Genomic DNA, 24,491 nt, shown 5'->3' with positions numbered 1-24,491 from the left:
AGATCATTAGATAAAGAGGACATCCGTTGTCATGGAGGTGAACTAGACTTCGACCCGTTCTTGAAAGATGTAGAAACAGATCGTCTTGCTGTTGTTTGAGATGATAATCAAATAAAGGAAAGATAAACTTTTCATATCATGTTAGCCTCTTGAATCAAGTCCCACTGGAACATCGCGACCATCAATCATTAAGGATCCGGAAATCATAGTAACCCATCACAAGTTTCTTTGTGAAACCGATCATGTCAGAAAAATTATCCGTTCCATGTACAATGACAAACACATTTCGAATTTAATTCATAATTAGAGTTTTATACATTCGAACAATTTAGTCAAAATTAAGCAAACTATTTGTTACAGTGTACTAAAGTATGGCATTGTGGTCGGTCACACATTCAACAATTATTGGTCATTTTGTCGAATTATTTTTAAGCGTTTTCACTATTTATGGATAAAATTTATAATATTCACAAGTTCTGAAGCATCTCACAATCCGTTCTCTTTAAGTCCAATAATGCGAACTATTGTATTCTGAGATTGTCAGCCTATTCCATGACTGAACAGTGGTACCAGAAACAAATATATAGGATCGCTTTTATGTGTTTATTGATGGGCTCAATTTGTTTAATTTAAACAATCTAATTGTAAAATTTAATCATATGTAAGATCTATCATATCGCATATTTTACGCATAACGCAATAGTTTTATGATACACTATTCGACTGACAGTGAATATTCATTATGTGCTTTATCAAAATTTGATACAAGCTTTGACATGCTCTTGAATATAATTTTTAGAGCGGTTTTTTAAGTTAATGATTTAATTAAAACCAGTGTTCTTGGTCCCAAACGAGAATAATCCTGTACATTTTTGTTTTCATTGAAGCCTTGTTACTCATGCACACAACCACTATGACGGTTGTTAACAGACCTGATTATTTGAAGAGCAAGGGTGGTAAGTCATAACCCTGAGGGAGGGGGCGTTTTCGGCGTCATGGATGTAGAACCTGTGGGATGACACAAAGGTAAACTTCATAGCGTTCTATCTCATGAACCCCGGGAGACCACCCTCTTTATAGTTTGATGTCATTTTTAGGAGTAGTTCAGTGAGATTGATATTTTTACTATGATCCCTGTACCATTATACAGGGAGTTTGATCTCCTAATTCTGAAACGTCTTAGATATTAAAATATTACAAAATATACTTTCTAATTGACCAAGCCTTTTATGTCGTGCTTACATGGAACCCTAAATCATTAAAAGTACAAAACTACAACAAGTTCGTAAACCCTACAGGAATGTTGTCTTAGACATGTGAGATGACAGGAGTCTTGTCTACTTTCTTGCGCTACCTTCATGAACTTGTTGGCTAATGGGTTGAAAGATTTCACACGAGACATGAATGAATAATAATGTGAATGACTCCTTTGAGCATTCTTAGTAAGATGAAGGGTTACCTTCTTCAAGACCATCATGTTTTAGGGCATTCACCTAACATTGATGAGATCGTCATCACGCAAATAGGGTGCTACCAACAAGGTGTTAACAGTCCGACATTAGCAACCAACTTTCCCATGAAGAGGGCACAACCCAGTCCAATATGCTGTTCATCGTGCCCAGATGTTCTCCATTTGTCATCAGAAAGGCAATAATAACAACAGAATCGCTCGAAATCGGTGAATTTGTTCCATACTTGTAACCATTCTTCTGAGAATCAATAATTAATACCGTCTATTTCAGATCTCTCTGACATCTTTTATAACTGTCAACCGGAAGTGATTTCCGCTACGAGGAAATCCACTAGATCGTAGATGTGTCATAATCAAAACCTCATCAGCACGAGTTTAAATTAGTACAAACATATTGATCATTTAAACCATGAGATTCGACGGTTCAAATATAATTCAAATGTTACAGATAGATGAACAGAGGCACATATTCAAGCCAGTCGCTCCAATGAATACACTCGTTGGAAATATTAAAAATTTTCCGAAGGGTGGGGTTGGATCAGGGGGCTGGTGTCCACTTTATCAACAATCTACGTAAAGCTAGGATGTAAGTCCATAAAATTTCTCATTTCAAAAGCTATAAATTAATGTGGAACATCACGGAGGTACAAACAGATTTTATACTTCCACGATTATTTTAGGATGGATATAATTCAATGCGCTCACGATGTAACTTTTCTGTCTTACTGTTGAACATGTTGAAGTATCAGCTATGCTCATGATTTGAATCTATATTGGCCTGTCGGAACGTTTGGATCCATGAGCATCACTGAAAAATACTTCATAAAATCATGGACCCAATGACACGATTGTTCATGATATCATTCTCATAGTATGAAAATCAGTTTGGTCCCATATTTTCTTGCTAACTTATTACATTTTCGCTTATCTGTCTCTATTGAATAACATCGTGACTGATATACTAGGACACCCATAACACTTTTGACAGTGGTGCAGGCACTGATCCTGCACACTTTGTGTTCCGCATAGAAAATGGTTTCAACGTTTCGCACGACAGAAAGAAGAGGAATAAGATTTATCGAAATGAAATAAAGTGCCAATTGCTTCAATGATCATATTTGCACATACGACCTTGACATTGCTGAACTTAACTGAAAAGGTAACCTCATTTCGCATGAACTAAATATACCATATCAAGATAAGGATTGGTGGATTGATAAGTATCGGAGGAGCTGACTTCCCCAAAATTTCCCTCTAAACACCACCATCATTGTTGTGATTCTATTCCTTAGGTTGGGTGAGGAAAATACTATATTAAAGACGTTTATCGGTCTGATCATGACCATCGAGGGCTTTTTTTCATAGGTATTACTTTCCATAATCACAGTATAAAATCAATGCACCTCGTCCTCTACCTTTTCGATGTCGATATTGCTCTGCTAGAACACAGTTCGATTGTCACTGCAAGAACGTCAATTCAAATTGGACAATCAGATAATGGATGCTTCTTTGTAATCTATAGTCATGAAACGTGACTTTATGTCACTTTGATTTGCAAGATGATTCACTTAGAATAAAATACAATAAAGTCACTTGACATCTAGTGATGCATCAAAAAGAAGGAGTATATGGTATATGTGAACGACTTCCCCTGCATGGATAATTGATTTCATAAAGACTTACGAGCTTATTTATATTGCAAATTATTTGGTATTACGAGAAATTATTCTCAAATTAAGTCTGATGATAGTGGGTAACTAGAAATGCCAATGACACTGCATCATACAGCCCTTCGAAGAAATTAGATGGTGCAATGATCGTTGTTGTTTGACTTGGCAGAGACGTCGTACAGCTTCAAGAAGCCATGTACCATTACTCGATGGCACTTCTTCACTTACACACCCCTCAGGGGGGTCAATTGGGTATCTGTCATCGCCCCCTCCTCATCACCATCGCCGTCTTCATCGTCTACCTTTTGGTCAGCCAAGATCGTGATTATCACTCCTTTTCGTTTCCGAAACATCTTTATAATCCTATCTCTCAATAAAAACTGTCTTTTAATAGCACTTTATCTCATCCGTCTTTCGGATTTTTATAGAAAACTGCTTGGTTTCTCAAAATTTCTCTGACTTAACAAAATTGAGATAAATTAATTGAATCTCGTCAGAATGATCTAATAGACATAGATACCAAAAATATTTGAAAGTGATCATTACAACCATCATTAGAATATTCTATTCAATAAGAACACAACAAAGTACTTACCAAAGATATACTCGAAAGTGGGTTAAAAGCTCTCTTTAAAGTCCCTAATGATACTTAAATCTGTGATTTTAAGGATGATTCAATACTGATAACTCAAACAAGCTACAAACACTAACCAAATACTATTATGGCAACTATATTTTCGCTTTATGTTTATCATTGTTCATTATTTTCATTAAAGACAAATAAGATCCGGTACGATCATTCAATCAAGTCCTCCAATATAAGTACTTTATTTCGGCATTGTGACATGACCTTTCTTGATATGGACATCAGCTGGATGAAGGGTTCGCTTTATTCTTTGAGACATTCTAGGTCTCGACGAGGCTGACTGAATTACTGAGGCCATCATTCATATGTTATCGAAGATAAGTGACTATAAAAATGTGTATTAGGGCCTAAAGAATAATTTTAAGCAAGGTGGTTGAGCGTAGGTGGTCGTGCGGTATTATATCACGTGGGTGTCCGGGTATGATGAATGGTAAGTGTGTGTGGGTGATGATGGTGCGTGGGTCGGTAAGTGGGTGTCTGTGACTGCTGAATGGGTCGTTCCATTCCAACAGGCAATTTAGTTTTGTCACTTGTGAATAACTTCACATGGATGTTTGCTCTTTAGTGCAGTCTTAACGACATAATGTGGTGTCTCGCACGCGCACACCCACTTAATGCACCCCACGGGCTCCACCCACCCACTCACACCCAATAAGTTGTGCCCATAGGACACGAAAATACCTTGAATGTCTTGTTGGATATGTCGTCTGGTCAGTTACCCCTGTATTAGATAAAATCAAGGAGTGGTCAGACTGATATGTTTGTCAGTTAGGACAAACAACGTTCGTTTCCTACGACTGTAGCAGATGACCTTTTCATGATACTATAAGAAGAATGTATTTTTCAGCATACACTCATTTATAGCACCATTCCGTCATTCATTTCAAACTGTAATGACATGAATGACGAGCGACCTTTCTTACAAGTTACGACACCTACCAATAATCAATGATACTTAAGTTTTCGTTGGTGGTAATTATTACCTTTTACCGAATCTCACTCGTATTTCGTTGTTTTCTTGTTTATTTGAAATATATATCCCTTTATCATGTTTATCCTCTTTAGAAAAATTAATGACTTGCAAGCATGGTGTCTCTTTATATTTTGTTCGTGATCTACTTTTGTTTTCTGGATTAGTATCATGATTAAGCATATTTCCAGCGGATGCTTGATATTTTGATATTATTTATGGAGGGGGAGGGGTGGTTTAAAATTTTTATGGGCGAAGACATTCTACCGTAGAAAGAATCGATAATACTTGAAGAGCAGCCAACCAACTATGTTGAGACTTCCTAAAATCTAACCATGGAGGTACCTCCATGATCTAACTTGAATGTCAGTGCCATAATACATGCCAAGATCTCTTCAAAATATATCAAAACAGGAGGAGGAGGGGAAGAACATATTCTTCCTGTACATCATCAAAAGATGACCACAGCGATGAAAACGGAATTGATCATCACCCGTTCAATCTGGCCTAAATACAAAACATTCGCTCTTTTAAAAGCACGTTTGAAATCAAAATAATATTATACAGAAGTAAGGAAAATTTGATTCTGTTTTGTTCAAAGTCTTGGCATGGCCTCTGGGATTCTATATAAGATGTAAAACTATCAAGACTTTAATTGTAATTGGATATAATTAATTTGGTAATGAGCAGGATAGCGTTGGGGCACTGTACATGTAGATGATGATAGATATGGAAACAAATTTGCACATTCCATAGATTGTACAACTCTTGGTTTATTTCCAATTCGTTTAATGCCAATTCGTCCAATTGCTAACTCGTCTACTATCATTTGGACTACCGTCAGTTCGTCCACTATCCACATGGTCTAATCGCCAACTCGTCCACTCATCATTTCGTCTAATAACCAGTTGGTCATATAGCCATTTAGTCCATATACCATTTGGTCTAATTGGACGAAGTGTTAATAGTGCAAAATGAATGAAAATGACAATGGATATTAGACCAAATGCTTATGAGACGAAATGGTGATTAGTCGAAGTGACGATTGGACAAAATTGTTGTTAGACGAAATGTTGATGGACGATTTGGCAGTAGACGAATTGGCATTTACCTTTAGATGTACTATAAATGATCCAAAGGTGCACCTTTGAGAGTGCAAGTGGGCATTTCATGGTGTGGAAATGAAGCTGTCCCCTTGGTTGTACGATTGATTCCACACAAAATAGTTGTGATAATGTTGTAATTAGAACGTAAATCCGAACTTCCTTTCCTAATTAATGTCCATCTTGTCCTACTGTCAAAACAATTCTCACATCTGGCCCTTAAATTAATTATTTGCTACACGGGTAATACAAACTGCATAATTTTCATACGGTTATGGTCCGATTTAATTAATAAACGTCATCACGATCGTTATCAATAAGTGTTTGAACATTAATTATTTTCTTTTATGATTCTCAGGGTCATTCATTCAATCAAATGTGGTTATTTAGTAGAGTACATTTTAATCACTTCAAATTTATTAACCGGTATTGTTTTCTTGCTAGACCAATGGATGGTGAGTTCAATGAGGATTTTGGGATGATCTAATCTTCACGTTTCATCATCACCATTTTGAAGGAAGGATGAACATGAACTTCCACATTCTCTTATTATAGGATGGCAAAATCTTAGCATTTCCAACATGGTAATCTTTCCAATCTATTCTTGTCAAACGTACTTTCCGTAGCACAACATGAGACAAGGTACGTATATAGTCAGACGATCGACCTTCAAGCCTACCCCTTCCTCTGCATATCCCCTCACATCATCCATCAAGTACATCCTCATAACCCGTGCTTCCCCTTTTGCGCTTCTCTAAAAAATGATGGCACATTGATGAGGAAGATGCGTTTAATATCAAGAATGACGGTGCATTTTTGTTACCGATTAGCGACGATTTCGCACTTGATTTGAATTGGAAGATTAGAAGAGACAGGTTTTTCGTTAGTGACACCTTTCTGTGGTGACATTCCGGTTATGAACCTTTGGTAATCTCTTTCCTAGAACTACCTGCGAACGGTCTTATTCACCAACTGCCATAACTGACCATGATTAAAAACATGAGTTAAACACTTCATCGAGAGATTCTTTATGCTTCATAAAATATTTATCAATATCATGGCATTACAAACTTGAGCAGATTATGCCTATTCGTATATTATCTCTTCGAAGGTTTCAAACAGGCTTTTGTGCATTACCGTTGTGAGAAAACATGTTGAATTGAAAATCTTATATGACACTACATGGTTGAGTGTACCTAAATTGGTTTACCTTATTGTTGCGTGTACGTTATGAATGCATGAATTAAAAATTTCTGCAAGACATAGGAGTTATTGATATGATGGTAACTAAAGTGTGTTCCAGGCTAAATCAGTCAAGTGTATCTGGGTATATTGTTTATATAAAAGTATTTTGGAAGTATGGATATCAATAACTAATTTATTACCTAAACTCATTTCGAAGATTCGACGTAACGTTGATAAATATCATCGTGGTTATGTCGTACTCAAACCATAATACAAAAGTCATGTTCATAACCTCTCCATCGTCTGAAGTAAGATGTCTAAAGAAGAAAGTACAAGTTTGCGAACTTGTCGAAACTTTGATTTGGTGATTTCTAAGCGGAAGATTTCAATCAAGATGGTATCTCCCAACATTCTCTTCTTATTCTCGGGGTATTTTCATGACCATCGGACATGTCAGATGTATATAAATAGTGATATTGGGTGATTCACAAGCATGATGAATTATTATCATAAACTCAGTTTTCTAGTCAAAATTGGAAATAATACTTTCAATCCAATCATGAATTCAGTTCAGTTACAATAATGGTTTTATTCTGTAAAGCTATGCTAAATAAGGCGTTAATGTACGTAACATTTCTCAGTATTTTAATAATGATATTTGTTCATGCAAAATTTCAACATATTATAATGCATACACGAATTAGAATATATTATATATACAACAAAAATAACTCGAACTTTCCCCATCATATTCTGTTCACATTCATATATGATTCTTTGCATTGTAAAATACCTAACCATTTTAGTGTAATATCACAAAAGGAAAAAAAAGGATATAAAATATATATAATTTCTATTTCAGTCACCATGAAATTTATACCAATTCTTCCACAGGATTAAAAGCTGCAGATGTATGTTGATGCCTTCAGAAATATAATAATATACTCAATTCTTCACTCTCAGATTGTTTGTATCAACGGTTATATATCTGATGCTTTGCCTCTCTCTTGTGGAGTACCACAGGGTTCTGTGGGCGGGCCAACTCTCTTTTCGATTTATTTATCCGGATTGCGACAAGTTCTGTTGAAACATAACATAAAATACCATATTTATGCAGATGACATCCAACTCATGATTTCTTTTAATTCGAATCAACAAGCTGCAGAAAGTTCCATCCATCATCTTGAATGTTGCATGGTTGATGTTCACAACTGGCTGACTTCTCACTCTCTTAAGTTGAATCCAACCAAATGTGAATTTCTTCTTTTTGGCTCCAAAGTACAGCTTAGTAAAATCCACATCGACTCCATTTCATTTTCTGGTCTCACTGTAAATTTGTCAAGTTCTTGTCGCAATCTGGGTATAGTTTTTGATTCTCACATGACAATGTCAAATCACATTTCTTTTATTTGTAGATCAGTTCGCTACCAATTGCGAAATATTGGTTTTATAAGGAATTACTTGTCTCGACCGGCCACAGAAAAATTGGTTCACGCTTTAATTTCGTCCCGTCTTGATTTTGGAAATTCCCTTTTGTTTAATCTACCCCAGAATCAGTTAGTGAAAGTTCAGAAACTTCAAAATGCTGCCGCTCGCATCGTTTCTCTATCCACCAGGCGCACTCACATTACTCCTATTTTAAGATCCTTACATTGGCTCCCTGTAAAACAGCGTATTATGTTCAAGATTTTGTTGTTAACTTTCCATTGTGTTCATGGCTCATCTCCCCAGTACCTTATTTCACTGATCAAAAGTTATACCCCTTCAAGATCCTTACGTTCCTCCCTTTCCAATTCTCTTGTTACCCCCAAAGTTTCCAAAACTTGGGGTGAAAGATCATTTGTTTACTCATCCTCGAAACTATGGAACAGCCTCCCTCATAACATCAAACAGTGCTTGACTTCTGAAACTTTCAAAAATTACCTCAAAACATTTCTGTTCAATTCTTCTTAATTTCTTTTATAATTTCCTAAAAAGCGCCTTGAGCACTCTACAGAGTGGATTTGGCGCGATATAAGTCTTAATTATTATTATTATTATTATTAATTCTAATTCGGTTTTATTGTCTTACATTTTAAATTCCTCTTCCAATAAGCAATTAAAAAAATAATATTGTATACATGATTAGGTCCCTGACATGAATATGACGAAAACTGGCCGGCAGGAGTATTGCTTTTAGCGTGTAATCAGTACTATAAGTATTGTCGCTTTGTGAGGAGGGGGTGGGGATGGTCACCACAACCACGGATTGGTATCAAACTGTTTTTTTAATGGAATATACACTGTAAAAACTGTGGTGTTAAAAATGACACCAGTTGGTGTTAATGGAGGACCACACCCTGAGGTGTTAAAACTACACCCTAGAGATTGAACATAACACCAAAGAGTGTAAATGTAACAACCAAAGGTGTTGTAATAGCACCTGTAGGTGTAAAACTAACACCACTAATTGAACACCGGTGTAAAACAACTGGTGTGGTCCTCTATGTACTCCGGTTAACACCACAGTTTTTGCTGTGCATGAGACTTATTAACATGTGAGCATTACACACCTTACACCTTAGAGGATTTTTTTTTATCAATGATTTGAATGAAACACATTATACTATCTTAGATGGTGGGCTGACAAGTAAATTACCACTGCCTTCATCTAACCAATGTGAATCCATTGACGAGGAAGTCCCCAAACGGTCTTCTTAAATAGATAGACGGTAGATTTCATTTATTTGCGGTCATCCTTAATTCATTCTTTTTAGCCGAGGTGTAAAAAGGAAACCCAAGTTCAGCAATCTAGTCCAACTCTCAGGCATATTGAGGGTAAAGAGGGGCGTCACCCCCGGTTATTTCCTGTCCGCCCCTTACCATGTCAAATACATTAAGATACCGCATATAACTTGGGGCATTCCTTAACGACACTACACGCAATGTGGGTGGTGCTACGTAGAAAATAAAGACAAATTAGCGAGAATTTCTGTTTTAATGATAACATTATTGAACGGTGATTTTTTTGTAATCACGATTATTTTAATTTTTAATGTGTTTCGCAAAACTTTCATTTTCTTTTCAATTCAAGTTTCGAAAAACGTTAACATTTTATTTAGGAAAATAATATATCATTCCTAAAAATAGTGAATTATTAGTTTTCTTAATCTCAATTATCATTATTTCATTATTATTTTATTACAATTATATCTTATCCTGTTCTGCCTATTCTAATCTTTTTAATTGTTTGTGAATTTTATGATTATATGTTTACTGAGTAAAGACCATTAAAACGTAAGAAATCATAATCATACTCAAACACACAGCTAGAAATTGCATTCTTTCAATCACATCACTCTTTCTTGAAATTACGTAACTTCAAACGAATTTGCATGAAAATACCAGATTTATCTGAAATGTCTTCCCTTTCCTTGATGAGTCCCTTTTTTCTTGGGAAAAATATTACAGCAATATACGGTAAAGTATCTACAATATTAATGATAAGTTATTACTGTGAATTTGTACTTTTATCAATTTCCTACATCCACTTGAACGGGATAATTTGGTCGTTGAAATTAAACTACAACTGGTTTTATGATTTCTTCCAATGAGTCACTGTTCCAATTATTTTGCAATTTGAATGAACACGTATAAGATAATTCCCTAATTACCTCTCTCTTAATATTTTGATGGCAAACACGCCAAATTGCTCATTTTTATATCCGCTGATGGGCACGGACTAGAGACTTCGCAGACAGATAATAACCAGACAAACTTAAACACTTCTTCGCCATATTAACGAGGTGAAGACATTTATTACCTATACGTCACAGGCGGGGAAAAAACCACATAAGATATAATCGATCTTAATTTATTAGTAACGCCCTAACAACTTTATATGTTTCCGCGTAAGGCAGGAATGAATCTGAGCGTTAGATATCTGTTACACGCTAAACTGTCTGGCAGAGTGCAATATGTTAGCTCCATGTTTAGACCAAGAGTGGGTATAGGGAACACAAAAAAATGTTAGATTCTGAAAATGAAAGGAAAGTAATAGTAAATGTATCAATATAGCAACAACAACAATAACAATAGGCCAAAAATAGTAATGTCATGATAGTAGTAGTTGTAGCAGGAGTGGTGGTGGTGGTGGAAATAGTAGTAGTAGTAGTAGAGTAGTAGTAGTAGTAGTAGGAGTAGGAGTAGTAGTAGTAGTAGTAGTAGTAGTAGTGTAGTCGTAGTAGTCGCAGTAGTGTGTAGTAGCAGTGGTAGTATGTAGTAGTAGTAGTAGTGTAGTCGCAGTAGTATGTAGTAGTAGTAGTGTAGTGGTAGTAGTGGTAGTAGTCGTTGTAGTCGCAGTAGTCGTCGTCGTCGTCGTAGTCGTAGTAGTACTACTACTACTACTACTACTACTACTACTACTACTAGTAGTAGTAGTAGTAGTAGTAGTAGTAGTAGTAGTAGTAGTAGTAGTAGTAGTAGTAGTAGTAGTAGTAGTAGAAAAAGAAGAAGAAAAAAAAAGAAGAACATGATGATAAAGAGTAAAAAGTATCGATTTTCACGATATGAAAAATATGGTCCTGAGAGAATAACGAAAATTTGATTAGTTGGGGAAAGAAATAGGATTTAACTTGTTTTGCTATACCGTCACAAAATCAATCTTGGAGCAATTCAAAGTATTGAAATTTGAACGAAACTGTATCATAAGAATTTTTTTGTTTGGCAACTCTACTTTGTCATATACATGTAGTTCACTTTGGTCACCCCTTTCATTTCATTGCTTGAAAAAGTCAATGTAAGTGAGGTCAATAATTTTTTTTTGGTCGTGAGTGAAGGAGAAGGGAAGTTTTGCCTAACTCTGCCACACAGCCAGGTGAATTCACTCTTTAATACCGCCCTCTGGTTGCTAGGTGAAGAAATACTCACCTGTGATTGGTCAGTAGTCAGAATGACAGACATCAATAGCTCTCCTTGATTGCACTGTCACACTTCTGCTGTGCAAGCTCGCTGGTAAGAGTGGGATTCAGTGTAAATTCTGCAAGCACGCGCGCAAAGTGATTACCGCTAAGCTCCAAGAAGTGAAGATGGTCGCTTGGAGCATGTGAAGCTCCTAAGAAATCATATATCATTACAAGGAAACACTATATCAATTAACATTATAGAGTGACAGCGAGGTGGGCCTATCTACTTACCTGCCCAGCGTGGGGCTTGGATTTGTACACATCTATACTGGGATCTTATTCTTTGACTAGTTGGAATACATCGCTGTGTTGGTTAATGAGGGAGATTCCTTGAGAGGCCAGACTCCAAATTGGTGGACTCAAACTTAGAATACTCGGATCTTAATTTATTCTCTTGATTCGCGAATAAGCGGGTATGTTTGAGCATTATTGGATTTAAATGCATGTTCATTTTAATTCTTAAAGTCAGTTTTATAAATGGCAAACCCACTGTTATACCTATTGCTTGACATTCTGGCGAAGATTGCTAATTTGTCTTAGATGTTACCCGGAGATGCCGTGGGTCCAGAGAAGTAGAACGAGAAAATGCTGAATCGCATAAAGAGTCTGACACGTCTGACACGATTCAACAACGACAATGGAATCTCGAATCGCTCATTTATAATTCGCATATCAAATTTGTATTTCATCGCCTGATGATAAATATATATTTCATATTTCTATTTACCTCTTTTAACCTGCAGATTGCAAGGTAATTGGACCGTCGTTTTATCCAAAGTTTAACGCCTTGACTGGGCGGAAGGAATAACCATGGAGAAAGTACGTTGCTGTTTTTCGTGTTTCTTACTCTTCACGGCGAGTCTACTGCCTACAATAATTGGTAAGATATTTCAAACATGTTTGAAGATTTGAAAGAAAATTTTAACGTCTCCATGGTCACAGATGTTATAATTTACAGTTCGATCCCGTGTTTATGTGTTATTTATAAATTCCTTAGCAATTGTAAATGATTGTGAGTATGCTATTTCTCTGGATTTAAACTGCAATCAATTCAATTGACTTGAAGGTAACATTTTAATCATTAATAATACGGCTCATAAGTTACAAGTAACCTTATTTGATTTGTTATAATCACATTCCTTATAAAGTGTTATCCATTGGGAACACTTCATACCCAAGTTCACAGTCTTGCGGTTCGTTTGCTGAAAAGGTAATGTACCGAAACTTATCGATTGCCATTCTTCAGTTTTGCGTTTAATGTTTTCACAATGCACCGAAAAGATAGCAGGAAGGTAACAAAAAACAGGTACTTGTAATTGTTCCATTCTATATGAATGGTTCCTATAAAATGATAAAACATAGCGCCTCTTTCAAGGGCATCTTTGCAGAATAGAACATTTAGTCACGCTCTTATTGTCGACGTTTCAACTCTTTCTAGTTGACTTTTTTCAAGTTTAATCGGAGATCCAATATTGACACAACAATCAAAAGGCATGAATATCTGCTTCAAAAAAGTTCTGCTCACTTTGAAGATAAATACAATGGGATGCATAATATTCGTAGATAGAGATCGTTGAATTCATCTTAGTAGGTTTATATTTTGTAAGAATTTGGAAGCTACGAACATTTAAACCCCATCTTTTTTAACTTCATCATGTTCGTTAGAATGTAAAATCAACTTTCGATTAAATTCAGAATTTCCTTGCAAACTTGGTGTGTTCAATTAGTCGCGGATAGGATGGAGAATCCTAAATTACGTTTTTTGTGTTTTTGTTTGAGCATTCTTCACCATTCCACGAATTAACTAGAAAATAATTGTTTTCCACTCGTAAAGTCGTATAATCATGATAACAGATTTTTCAGTTGATAATTATTGAAATGAAGCAAATTAATCGATGATTAAGAAATTATAAGATATTCCTGACAAAATCCACCATTAGACATGCCAGATGCGTCAATGATTTACTGAACACTACAGGCTAGAGGGTGGGCCAGAATCTTGTCAAGCATATTGGTATATTTTACAGTTTTTGTTTGACGGACTTAAAATACAGCTGAAGCTGATTTGGGTAGATGTATAGAACATTGATTTGGTATACACAGAACCCATAATACGAAAATTGTATACCATTTATCTTCTTCCTCGCAGCTCATGTTAATAGGTGTTCTGAATATTGCTCATAATTTATGGCTTAATATGCAGATAATGAACTGATGAATAGATGTTTTTTAAATCATTTATTCAGAATTTAAGAGAATTATGAAAATCAATCTAGCTCTGCAACACCATTTTGTATTGGATAGTGAGTTCATGCGTTACGGTATGATGACGATGAGACAAAATGATTTTGTCTGCCATTATACTTTTTTATTATGACTTTGGTTTAATCTTGATTTATTTTGTTGCCGCCTGGCGCAGATCCAAAGAATTCCCTTTGGTATGATGTGCCCAATCTCTTATACCCCTTTAAAAGTAAGGATAAAAGAACTTTTTTCAATAAATATTTTTTCTCTCTCTCTCTTTGAAATATTTACTTAGTAATTTGTTTATCATTATTATTATCAATTCATTTTCATTATTATTATTATTATTATCATTATTATTATTTTTTGGGGAGAAAACATTAAATCTATTTTCAGTGAAGACCCTTTATTTTGTCTGCCCCTCCCCATTTATGAAATCCTGGATTCACCCCTGGCACATGTGCGTGTATGTGTGCGTATGTGTATGTGGTAAAATATACCCTCCAGAATTGTCCCCCACTCAGTGAATTCTTGAGTATTAACGTAAAAGCGAAAAGAGGAAGGAGAAAAAATGTCCGGCGACTTTGCGACTATGTTCAAAATATCATTTCGATTAAGCGAATTACTAACCAACAACTGTGTATTGGGCAGATAAATCCATTTGTAAACGTGACGAAGGGAGCGAGAGGCGCAAGGGAGTTAGGTTTCTTGATTACGACAGGTGCAAGTTTGATCCTAATTGAGTGCTTGATTCCTAGTTAATAAACAATATCTCTCCAAACTAGCTCTCTTTCAGGACCATTGATCAATACAGTTACTTCTAAATCAAATTATTTACCATCTTAAAAAAAAAATTGATTTGAGAAATAAAATTATTATTCTACAGTCTTGTTTAAACCGTTTTGATCGTATGAACGAAAAGTGTGAAGTATATTTATCGCAACTATACGTACTAGTTCTTAAATTCAATTTTGGAATCTCATTAGGATGAACAAAAGTAGTGCAAACTCTTGACAAATTATTCAAACATTGTTCAGAACTAAATGGACGAAGTATATACGATTAACTTGAAACTGTGTGCCTCACAGTCTTGCCAGAGGTGCCGACGAAAGTCTTGAGCGTTTTTAATTTCATCGGATGGGCATCCATGAGCTTGCAAAAAATTCAAGGATATTTTTAGAATGATTCCTGAGAAATGTGTGTCGAATGAAGACAAATCCAAACAAGATTTCACTTTCATCTAAACTTTAATCTGCGTTCTTAGGTCTGTCGTGTCTGTTATGATCTAAATATTCAAACTCGGAATGTAATATGATGTTTAAAAAGTGTCCTCAGAAAAAGTGAAAGACGTTTCCCTCATCATGCTCATACTTTTCTAATGAAGTTCAAGTGATCAGTTTTGTTATTAAGCTTCAGACAATGAATATCATTGGGGGTCAATGGACAGAAAATTGCCTTGGCAAAAGGGAATGGGATGGTAGATGACGACGACGGCTGCGAGTGAGAACAAAAAAAAATGGAATGAGTGCAGCTTCAAAAGATAGTTAAAATGGATCATTGTCAGTCATCATAGGTCTGCTTTGTTTTGTTGATATGTTTGGACGACATGTGATCATCTAAAATTGTCAAAGCCCTATTATACGTCTCATAAAAAGCTTTATTTTTATCTTTGAAAATATAGAAAGGAATGATCAGCAGTGATAATAACAAGAAGTAATTTTTTTAGCACGCACTTTCCTAAAAGCACCAAACATGCCAAAGTAGATTTCGAATATTGTTTGATAGTCCAGAGATATAACAGTTGCAAGAGTGTGATTTACTAAAGCTTTCTGTTTCATTTTTTAAAGTAAGTTCATACTTTTTATGATTTTAAACGAAAATAGTATACACTATAACAATGATCTCTGTCAATATCTTTATGGAAAATGCGATACGTCTGTCATGATCGTGAAATATCGATAGTGTGACCTGAATCCATATCACTCAGACACGATTTACTGAATAATACTTCCCTCACGGAAATTCTGATACCACTTGACATTGTGATTAGTGCTATCATTAATCATGATGACGAAATTTAACAGCAGCTTACTTTCCATAATGTTTTCAGGGGTTTCTTTTTTTTGCGATTTTGTTATTTTAGTCTTGCATGTTCCACAAAATATAAATGTAATGACAATGTACCTATTCTTTTTACTTCTAAACTGTATCATGGAGGTGATCACATCGCTACACGTCGCGACGTATTGCGATGCCGAAAGATATCGGGTAATTCTGTAAAATATGATGCGTTCGGCCGACCATAGACCTAACATTTGGCCCGACGGACCCTTTGTGGGACCTTCCTGGTGTTTTTTTTTCTGTTTCTTTGTTTTCACAAGAAAGGTTGCAAAGCACTCACGTTTTCATGGTTTGAGCTGTCCTAAACGTTGTAAAGTAAAGTTGAAATGAGAAAACTGAGGGTCAGATAAAGGGATGATTATTTTATGGATGTGCCGTAAACTCATCTGATTACGTATTCCAAATGGAGCTGATTTTATATATATACGGTCTCGGATTCACCTTTATCATATTAGACATTTTAGTAGAAAATTAGACTGTTTTCTTTCTGCTCGAAAAGCATTCGAAGTGGGTTTGGCATCATTATGCCATCATCACTCAGTTGTTAAAGTTGGAACGTCAAACCAACTCCTTCAGATACAATTCAGTCAAAACTCAGATCTTGAATCGTTGGAGACCAATTAACATGATTAAGAGATGGGTCTTTTTGGAGCGAATGAATTCCTATAGAATAATCATTGTAACACGGACTATTGTTCGCAGTGATAAGTCAGAAAAATAAGGCCAAAAGCTAATTTTTAAGCTAGCAAAGAAAGCAAATAAAAGAAATATTTCGCTATTCCTTTGATAACAATTTTTGTTCTTTTTAGACTAAGACGCCAATACACATACTCTAGACGAATCTTGATCAATTATTTTGCAACGGGACAGAATACAAACGGTGAACCGTGACAATTATCTGTAATCCACCAAAGTTGCTTTACGAAACACTTTTTATGGTGATCACTACGCTGTGATGTATTCACAATCGAACTAAAGAAAGTAATTTCTTGACGTTAAGCAAGGTAGCTAATCCCGTGTGATGTAACTTCCATGTTTACCAATTCTTCTGCTGGATCTAATCCATCCAGTGAACATGGTGGAAGCGAACCAAATTTACAAATCTGCTGAATTACCGAGGTTTTTATACCAATCTGATTGCTACGCAACACCCTCGTAAAATCAGTTGTAAAATTCTATTTCATTACTATTGGTAGTTTATCGTCATTAGAAGTATTGAGATATATTTCATAATGAGAAAGTCACAATGTCACGGACAATGGTATGGATCACATCGGGGAATCCCGTCTTACAAGCAATTGCATTCTATTCATCCATGGTAATCGATCTGAAGTATAGAAAGTCAGCGACGCCATAATCTGTAATTTTCATTTCCCTTCTCTTAAATGTCTAAGACATGTGCATAATTTGCTTATGGCATATCAGCGTACTGTTTTTCGTTTACTATAAGAAAAAAATATAGATTTACAAGAGTAATGGCATCAACGGCTTTCCATAGTTACGGTTGATTATTTTTCAACCACGAGTCTTTGTAACCGTGGTGGGCCTTTGGAGGTACTATCACACCCCTGGTCGCATTTTTTGAGGTTTTTAAATAGTAATAATGGCACCTTTTAAATCGGTATTCACAATCACGGAAAAAAAATCATCTATGGATGGTAGTGATCTCGTAGAAGATAGGTTATTGGGGGAAACAACCTCAAAAAAGGTGTCACTGACTGGAAGTCGACAACACCCTCCCACACACTACCATAGCTAACCAGGCAGGCAGAAAATTGGGTATCTTTCAACTTTGAGGGTCGCAGCTTTGACGTTTATTGGTCCATATTGTCCATTCGTTCGGTATTTGGAAGGGAAAAAAAAATCACCATATTGTAATCATAACAATGAATACGCAAAAAGGAAACCTTTGAAGAATGGAATGCCGAGAACTGTATGTCTGTACCTCGACTTGCAAAAAAGGAAAATCCATCGAACAACCAGCAAAATATAATTTCTGCTGTAAAAATAATTGGAAGACATGCTGAGAACCTATATTTGTCAGCAATGGAGATTTGTTCGTTTGCAGAAAGGTTTAAGAAAAGTATGTCCGTGATAGAGAATGCATTCTCTTGATTTCTCATCGCTCCAGGGGTTGTTGTGACATCCAAAATATATAACAACTAATGTAATCATATTTGTATTGATGGACCAAAAATATTTGTGTCAGAAATTATAAGCATCAAAAAACGAGCACGTCAAACTCTCAGGGGGATGAATCGTCGATCTATAAATAATTATTCTTGTTCTCGATTGACAATTGAACAGCAAAAAATAACTTCGAGTGAAGAAATATGAAGTGATAACGTCTTTATCAAACGCAACCCACATTGAGCAGATTGACATTTTTATCAACTAAAAAATAATGATCATCTAAATTTGAAATTCCTCAAAAAGGCTATTACTTTCAGACATGCATATATATGCATACCATTGTAGCAATGTGTATTTCTAGAATAATTTTCTTTTATTGTGAATGTATATTTCTTTGGAAGATTTCAGTTGTTCATGTCGCACGGATATGAACTTGAATTCCCTTTAGTAAGGCATAGCCCATGCATCATCACTCACACAGGAGTGTTACAAGTAACTGGTGATTGATTCAGATACCATAGCCTAATTAGTTATCCATTCTGTATCAACCAGCAATGTCGATATAATATTACCTTCTCCGGCATGACCAACATGACCAATGCAGGCGCACGCTGAACCCAGATTTGTTCAGCTGTTCAGGGGCTGTATGGAATAGCCGACGCCTGGACTGTACCTCCCAAGGTACATACGAACGTCTGCAATGACCCAGCCAGATGATAGCAGTCAGGATAGTACCGGGATAGTCTAACATTCGCAAGATCAGTAATCATGTTATTTTAATCTAAGACTAAACATCTAACACAACAACAAACATTGCAATGACAGTGGTCCCTTCCTCCTCTAAAGATACCAGCAGGAAGACATTTATTGGCAACATGGAAGCCGGGCATGGAAGGCACGCACAAACGAGTTATCTATTCTAAATACAGGAATTGCCTGCAAAGATTGGACCTATGTACTGCAAAGACGTACAATTCTTGGGACCCTTCACAGAAAACAAATATCCAACATAAGCAATAGAAAGAAACACGAATTGATTTTACGACAATCGAATGTGCACATTTGCACTTGCCTTAGGCGTTTGTTTTTCATTGCTTCTGAATGTAGCTCTTTCTATGACGGGCCATTACAGAAAGACTGAACTAAATGAAGTGGGTAATGTTCGTGTTTGTGAATAATCATGGATCCTACCGGTTCTAGTAGGATCAATGGAACAATGGAAGCTGAGATGTATGTTTGATTTGATGTTGACGAATTGACTCCGAGAAGTACCTACACAATAGAGTTATCCCCCTCTCCCTCAGTTGCACGGAGGGTAACAAACTGTGACCAGTTTTGGATGAAGTCCAGGGCCCGGTTGCAGTTCAAAGGACAAGTCCCTAAAACCCGCGCTTTTGATAGATTGAAAATAATGGTATACTGTAACACAAAGGTTGGCGATAAATCGTTCGCTTGATTTTCACGATTGATTGTACATTGTAGTCAATGCAATAAATAGTACAAAAATGTTCTTATATACGATGATGGCTGAGCTTTTGATTTCGGGCCCCAGGTTGTATTTAACTCTTGGTATTGCATGTCAGTGAGGGGCCCCCCAGAATGGATGTACGGATGTACGGATGTAAACGTAAAGTAAATATTAACCCAAAACACATCCGACTCCATATAAAAAATGGACTAGAGAATGACGTGATCCACATGCCTAAAAGCACGGAGTTACCTATTGAAGAACTTTATATCTAAAAGCTAGATAATCAAATGTATTTGGCACATTTCAAGTGATCATGGTGATGGTTTGAAGCAAAGAATCATGTAATAAAATGCAAGATAGAATTTGGTACATAATGAGCTTCTGTCTCTCTTTTCTGTTTGCAGCACAATCTTCTTCACAATCATCGTACGTGGAATTCAATGTTCTCCAGGATGTTGGTATCTCGGCTGCATCACCGGGTGTAGACCTTGTGAGAGGAGAAGAAGAGAACTCGGTAGCATATAAGATCAAACCGAGCAAGGGTGACATCGCAGCCAATACTGTGGAGGTGCAACGTCTTGGGGAGGCCATGAGTGATGACGGTGGCTTCATCCTAGTCGCCAAAGTCAAGATGGGACAGAAAGCCCGTGGTACCGTTGTGTCCATCGATAACCATGCTCACACGGAACGACTCTTCGGTTTGGTGATCGACCGCAAGGGTGATAGGGTCGTCATGCCATATTCGTATACAAGGGACGGTGTCACCTCTGAGGATTCCTTAGAGTTTTCAGGCCTGAACCTTGTTGAAACGGAGGAAAGGGATTGGCATACCTTTACGTTGGATGTGCAAGGAAACTTTGCTATCCTCTATGCAGATTGTACAAGGATTGGTATACAGATCATGTATGGAAGCTTCGTCCATGACGTCACACCGGATCAGTATTCTCTCAGGCTTGGAAAGGGACTCAAGGGACGAAAAGACGTACCCGACTTTAAGGTAAGTAGGCCGATATGCAACATTTCACTGAAAGGAAAAGGCGTTTGTTACGATGGGCGTAACTTAACTGTGTACGGATGTTAATGCGATTTGTCATGGTTACTTGGAAGACATGTTATGTTTTCGCAAATATGTTTTAATTCTGAGGGGCATTAAAAAAAACAAGCTTCGGGCTTGGAAGCTGTGCATGCTTTGGAAGCCTTTTAGGGTTTCAGGGGGTTTTCTTTAAACGTGTACTATTCTAATACCACTCCTAATACCAACACAAAGAACTAGTTTTATTGGTATCACAGCATTGTATACACGTAATACGCAATATTGTTCATTCAGGTATTTTGACTTGAAATAGGGTAGGACAGGTTCCCTTTCAATTCTAAATCAGAAGTCGCTGATTTATGAGATCCTTTTGCGACTGTCTTCAGATAAACATACAATACACTCTGCATCGATTCAGAACGAAACTGTGCAGTGTCACGATTCTTGGGAAATCATTCATAGTTGAGACTAAGGTATTCAAATAAAAAATAAAAAAAAACATATGCATTATCTTGAGTCAGTATTTATTCTATAATCTTGATATCAAATAAATTGTATTCAGGACTATGATTTATCTTCGAGGACACTTACAGATTATTAAGGTTGCATTCATAAGAACTCGGAGGTTGTATTCATTACCCCTTCTAGCTTTACGATAAGTCAATGCATCAACACGAGACACTAACGATACAATCTACATGTAGACACCCCCGGTGTGTGAAACCAGTAGATTACATTTCGACCTGTCCAGTAACGTACACCGTGATGGAAATGAAATACACTCTTTTCAATATAAGGGACTGTATACAGGTATACTAACCTATGTACTAAAGCTACACTTTCCATCTGATGGCTATCGCGGAGGACTTAAATCTTCAAAGAGTTGCGTGCGTGATTATCATCATGATATTTCAAAAGCTAAATATTTTTTTCGCTATTTAAGATATAGTACACAACTTTAAGTAGAAGCTAATTGTTGTGTATTGTACGTTAAAGATTATATTTCTATCGATACGTCTGATATCTAGAATAATTATCGCGTTGAACAAACGCAATTCAATTTGTTCTGATATGGAAATGAGATAATCAAAGCTAATCAAAGGAAAAGAACTAGGCTAAACGTTTGGCTGAGCCTGCTCTATAACTCCACACCTGTGAAAAATTATAATGAAAATAAACGATGCTATGTTATAAGCCAGACCTTTGTCGGTGCCAAAGGAAATATAAATCTACAAAGGGGTTACATAAAATAATAACAACATGTAAGCAGAAAAGTAAAACTCTGACAACCCAGGCTTTCGTTTTGCTGATAAAATATAGAGATATTAGAGTGTTGTTGCCTAATTTGTTAATAAGCCTTTTGATTTGTCAAAAGTGCAGGCCATAATTGCTATTTGGATGTCTCACTCAGCAATAAGGAGTTTCCCCTCCAGCAAATTATAATCAACAAAATTATAATAATGCACGCACTTTCCTAGCTCTTTTAAAGCCATGCATATTGACTTGAAAGCATGTTGGACTGCGTTCTCGGATGGTATAATTTTTAGTTTACTTTTTTTTTCAAATCAACTCGAACGTGTTATTTTATCAGATTGAAACAAGGCGATTCCTCATTTGGGCTTGTATCTATCATTTTGAGATGCATTGACGGTTAAAATTGTATTAGGGAGGCGCGATAGCTCAGTCGGGAGAGCGGGGATTCGTATTCCGGTGATCCTGGTTCGATTCCCACTTGGTTTGCTAGTGCCCTTTAATTGGTAAGGCATTAATCCTCATTACCAGGTCCTTCGGAGAGGACCTTAAGCCGTCGGTCCTCTGGTTGCTTGCTTATACAAGCATTCATGCTTTCTTAGGAATCAGGTAAAAAAATCCCCACCAGTCAATCAATATATTCATTTCAAATCAGCCAATTTATTATGTTTGAAGTGGTACATGTCACCTTTAATCAAACATAGGCTTAACTATTCTACATGTATAGAACCGTTGCAGTATCCTAACCATTGCTACAAGGTTTTCTGTTTCTCATCCAGATATCATCAAATATGTGTGATGACGACATAAACCTTGGATGTTACCATTAAACGAACATACAGTTTGGAATAAAGCACGTACATCTATTATCTTCGATAATATCACGCCAACTTTATCACCCCAGTGGAGTTTCGTCCAAATATCAGTAACACACCTTCAATCGTTTGTTTGCCAACTGTTTTTTTTTTACTTTTGTTTTTTGATCTTTTTTATGTAGCACTATCATCTAGTGAATTATTTGTTGCTTTTTCTTATATCGTAAGCAGTGGCGAACAAAACAACTATTTAATCTTACAAATTTTACATTATCTTAATTTTGTGGGTTCATCAAGTTATTAAAACATCTTTATATATTTTCATAATGTACCCATGAACAAGGCACAACATTTCAGTAAAGATATCATTTTGGAATATTATGGAATATTTAAGCATCAGTACAATACAACGTACTTCAGAACTGTTAGTTCAAAAGTTGAGTAAATGATAATAATTGTCTCTACATTCTAACTTTTTGTTAGAAAAGACACGCACCAAAGAAATAGAAGTCTGCAGAGAGGAAAATTAACCTTTCTTTTTAACGTGTTCGTTGAAGCCGCATGTTTCAGAAAAGGCGGGAATGCAGGAATGTTAATCTGTTCACCCTCCTTGAAATTTTATTTATTCTTTACTAATACTGCTGTTTACCTACTGGCTCATAAAGATCATTCATTAGTCTCACTTCAAAATGAATAAAAGTCATTATCTTTAAGGAATGTTAAAATCTTCTTAAATCTGCAAAAGTATATCATTATAGTTGTGTAAACTTAATTGCTCTTTGAAGCTTCACTCCCGATCGCAAACCTTCTCCCGTGGGGCCTATACTCAAAGCATAAAGATTCTTATGTTAATCATGTTAATCAAATAGTTACAGCTAAAGATTAGCATGTTTTAGTTCACCAATAGGATAATGACAGACATGGTAGGCATGCTGATTTATAATGAATATTATTAGAGAGGAAAGGTTGTATTTTTTGCCTCCTCTACAGTTATCGGAACGGAAATGCGCTGTCAGTAGATTGTCAAAAAAAAACGAAAGCAAGAGATCTTCTTTTAGTAAACGGATGTGACTTACAAAACTATCTGTTCAATTGGATACATGTATATCAATCAATAATCATCCAGAGAAGGAATCTCTATAGAATTAGTAAATATTTGAATAGAAATTCTGTGGTGGACTGGAAAGAATTTCATCATATCTTACTTTTTACAGACACAAAGAATTGATAAACAGATGCATTGGTCTTATTTGGCCTGTAAATTTGTGCATTAAATCGTGTAACTCGCTACGTGCACTAAGCATAACATTGGGTCTGATGGATAAAGAGAAGCAATTGCTTTTGCTAGGCTTTTGCTTGATTCCGTATGCATAAAAAATCAGCAAGCAAATGCGTATGACAGTAAGTTCAAGCAATCTCCAGTTAGCATTTCCTT

At 36.1% G+C, this 24,491-nt stretch overlaps 1 protein-coding gene across 2 annotated transcripts in view; it reads left to right on the top strand.

The window, feature by feature from the left end:
• The first annotated feature begins 12,025 nt into the window (after nt 1-12,025).
• The window catches only part of LOC121418969 (thrombospondin-1-like), a 58,888-nt gene continuing 46,422 nt past the window's right edge, over nt 12,026-24,491 (top strand). For both annotated transcript variants that reach the window (XM_041613213.1, XM_041613212.1), the window contains exons 1-3: nt 12,026-12,401; nt 12,732-12,868; nt 20,362-20,954. In XM_041613213.1, coding sequence (XP_041469147.1) covers nt 12,799-12,868; nt 20,362-20,954 — 663 coding nt within the window. In that variant the 5' untranslated portion in view covers nt 12,026-12,401; nt 12,732-12,798. The remainder of the gene's footprint in view (nt 12,402-12,731; nt 12,869-20,361; nt 20,955-24,491) is intronic.

This window comes from Lytechinus variegatus, chromosome 7, assembly GCF_018143015.1.
Source record: "Lytechinus variegatus isolate NC3 chromosome 7, Lvar_3.0, whole genome shotgun sequence".
NCBI classification, from domain to species: domain Eukaryota; kingdom Metazoa; phylum Echinodermata; class Echinoidea; order Temnopleuroida; family Toxopneustidae; genus Lytechinus; species Lytechinus variegatus.
Note: the sequence above shows the minus strand (reverse complement) of the source record. Positions and strands in the feature narration are given on the sequence as shown.